Genomic DNA, 3,654 nt, shown 5'->3' on the forward strand with positions numbered 1-3,654 from the left:
AAAATCTAATCGGTTCTTCATTGAGTCCTATTGGACGTTTGTGCCAAATTTAAAGTAATTTCTCACAGTGTTCTTGATAAATCACATTAACAAGATTTAGGCACATGATGAGGTCACATTGACCTTGACCTTTAACTACCAAAATCTAATCAGTTCATCATTGAGTCCATGTGAACATTTGTGCCAAATTTCACACAAATCTCTCACATTGTTTTTGATAAATCATGTTACACACATGATGAGATCACATTGACCCTGACCTTTGACAACCAAAATCTTATCAGTTTCTTTGAGTCCAAGTGTTTGTGCCAAATTTGAGAAAATTCCCCTTCAAGTCTTCTTGACATATCACATTCATGAGAAGGATACAGATGATATCACCATGACCTTGACCTTTGACCACCAAAATCTTGTCAGTTCATCACTGAGTCCATGTGGACGTTGGCGCCAAATTTAAGGAATCTCCTTCAAGATGCTCTTGAAATATCGAGATACATTCACAAAAATGGGTCGGACAGACATAAATGAGACACACGGACTGAAGTGGACGCACACCTGTAACCTGACGGTGGCTCCGATGATCATGCTCTTCCTCAGATCTCCGATACGAATCATGAAACACAGACGGTTGTTTCTGACGGCGATCACGGCGTGGCGGCTGAAGATCAGAGTCTCCGCTCGGCGGTTTGACTGAGCCGTCTTCATGAAGATACAACCTGGGGACAGACAGAGGACATGTGTGACCGATCTGACCTCGACACCTCGAGATCTGCCGTCAGTCCGCGAGTCTCACCCAGCATGACGGCGTTGATGATGAGTCCTATGATGTTCTGCATGATGAGGACGGTGATGGCGGTGGGACACTGTTCTGTGATCATCCGTCCTCCGAAGCCGATGGTCACCTGAACCTCGATGGAGAACAGGAACGCCGAAGTGAACGACCTGAGGACAGAAAAATCTTCAGTCACGGTGGATTCAAGTTTAAAGTCGGTTTAATTCTGCAGATTAGAGTCGGTCCTTTGTGTCTTTGGATAAAAGATTTCTTTATTTTCAGACACCAGGTGGCGATCAAGACTGAAAAGTTACACTTTTGGGAGCCGTCATGTCGTCAATCTTTATATACTGTCAACGGTTTCTAGAATTTTAGGATGTTTCTCTGATTTTTGGATGTTTCTTGACTTTTAAGACATTTCTATGATTTTGGGACGCTTTTAAGACCTCCTTCACCCCACGACAGAGGTCCTGGCTAAGTCGCTATTGTCCTAAAATCCAAGAAGGGGTCCAAAATCTAAGAAACATACTAAAATCCTAAAAATGTCTTAAAAGAAACAAGAAACATAATATCCTAGAAAGTGTCCTAAAATCTTAGAAACGTCAAAAAATCCGAGCAATGTCCTAAAATCCTAGAAATGTCCTAGATACTTAGAAATATCCAAATATCCTACAAATGTCCAAAAATCCTAGAAATTTCTTAAAATTCAAGAAACGTCCTAAAATCTGAGAAATGTAATAAAATTCTAGAAATTTCCTAAAAACCAAATATTCCTTAAGTCCCATGAATTTTCTAAAATATTAGAAACGTCCTAAAATCCCAGAAATGTCCTAAAATCCTAGAAGCGTCCTAAAATCTGAAAAATGTCCTAAAATCCTAAAAAATTCTTAAAATTCAAGAAACGTCCTAAAATCCAAAGAAACATCCTAAAATCTGAGAAATGTAATAAAATCCTAGAAATTTCCTAAAAACGAAGAAACATCCTAAAATCCAAAGAAACATCCTAAAATCCAAAGAAACATCCTAAAATCTGAGAAATGTAATAACATCCTAGAAATGTCCTAAAAACCAAGAAACATCTTTTAATCCTAGAAATATTCCTTAAGTCCCATGAATTTTCTAAAATATTAGAAACGTAGTAAAATCATGGAAATGTCCTAAATTCCGAGAAATGTCCTAAAATCCGAGAAACGTCCTAAAATCCTGGAAACGTGTGGGGTTGCTGTGAGGGCCCCTGGCCTCCTGCCATCCCTCCTCTGGGGACGAAACTTCAGAGGGAGGTGCCAAACTAACTCTTCTCCTCCTGCAGTCTTTACTTTATTTCCCCTGACACAGGAGAGCCAAAGTTCCCTGACTTCCTGACATAATTAATATCTTTCTCTCCTTCCTCTTCCTCTTCCTCTGTCGGATTTCAAAAATGGAGGAAAGGAAGAAGAAAAACAAGTTTGGATCAAAATACGATGGAGAGAAAAAGTTTCAGTAACCACAAAATAAAACAAGTCTAATCAAACACTTTAACACTTTAAAAGATTTTCTCGTGATACTGACGCTGTTCTGCGTCTTTCTTACTTGACGTCGGTGACGCAGTGGGTCCGGTTCTGCCGCACCGGGTCCAGGTCTCCGTGCGCAAACGCCACGAGCCACCAGCTCATGGCGAACAGCAGCCAACTGCTGACAAACGTGGTGGTGAAGATCACGAGCGTGAAGCGCCATTTCAGGTCCACGAGCGTGGTGAACACGTCCTGCAGGAATCGGCCTTGCTCGCGGATGTTCTTGTGCGCCAGGTTGCACGAGCCGTTTTTGGCGATGAAGCGCGCTTTGTTCACGCGGTCCCTGAACACCGGCTTGCGGGGAATGCGGGAGACGAGCCCCGGCAGACCGAACTCCTCCGGGATGATGCTTTTTCTCGCCAACATCTTTCTGCTGATGTTTTTGTTTTTAAGCGAAAAAGAAACTTTAAAAAAAAAAAAGTTCAGCGCGTCTTTACGCACGGATCAAACATGTCCACCTGCAGGACAACAAAGACGCGCAGACTCTTGTCCTTGTGTGGACATCTGGAGGATGTTCCGGAGCGACCGCAGCGCGCCTCCTCTGCGTAGCTCCTCTGAGGGCTGGACGGTCTCCTCTCTGCTGTTGACGTAGTCCAGCTTCCAGAGTCCAGACCCGCTCAGACCAGCGCGCAGCTGCCTTCAAGGACCCTTCAAGGACCGTCGGAAAAAACACAAGAAAGAAGTTTATTTATGGCTCAACTTTGAAGCTGTGTCCTAAAAAAGTTCTCCAAACTTAACTTATGAACATTAAATTAATTTTTTGGACTTTAAATAGTTAATTTCATGCGTATTTTCACGCTGATATTAGTTAAAGTTTACATTTTTATTCTTTTTTAAAATTTATTGCCATAATCAAGAGGACTGGGTTGACTTTAAATGTTATCTTTTTTAAGTCACATTATTCACTTTATTTAAGCGTTTTGAATGATTCGTTACAATTTTCTTTTCTTCTTTTGTTTGCAATAATTAATGAATTAGACAAGATAACATTTAGAAATTGTCTCCAGGTAAGCTAAATATCAGCCCTCTCAACTAAAAATGATTGAATGATGGTTCAAAACAAATAAATACCAATTTTATACCATTTTAAACGTAGACTAAATTGTTAGTTGTTGACAAATTTAACTATATAAGTCAAATAAAAACTTAAAATTTTCTGTGTTTATGCTGTAATGTCTATTTTACATCTTAATATTACTAATAATTAAATAAAAACACAAATTAGGGGTTAAATAAAGAGTAGCCTCCTCTTCTGTTGTCATTTGTTACTTAAACTTGCAGTTTGTTTCCCTGTTTGTCCTTTTATAGATTTCCTTTAAAAAAAAAAAAAAA

General features: G+C 39.9%; 1 protein-coding gene across 1 annotated transcript; it reads right to left on the reverse strand.

Moving 5' to 3' along the window:
- Positions 1 to 531: 531 nt before the first annotated feature.
- On the reverse strand, positions 532 to 2,879 carry LOC121966077 (ATP-sensitive inward rectifier potassium channel 8-like; the record flags this gene model as incomplete). The annotated part of the gene is made up of 3 exons (XM_042516177.1): positions 2,342 to 2,879; positions 794 to 942; positions 532 to 716 (listed from the first exon to the last, which is right to left on the reverse strand). Coding segments are annotated over exons 1-3 (681 nt in total), but the record flags the coding sequence as incomplete, so codon positions are not given.
- Positions 2,880 to 3,654: the final 775 nt, after the last annotated feature.

The sequence above is a fragment of the Plectropomus leopardus genome, unplaced genomic scaffold, assembly GCF_008729295.1.
Source record: "Plectropomus leopardus isolate mb unplaced genomic scaffold, YSFRI_Pleo_2.0 unplaced_scaffold22996, whole genome shotgun sequence".
NCBI classification, from domain to species: domain Eukaryota; kingdom Metazoa; phylum Chordata; class Actinopteri; order Perciformes; family Serranidae; genus Plectropomus; species Plectropomus leopardus.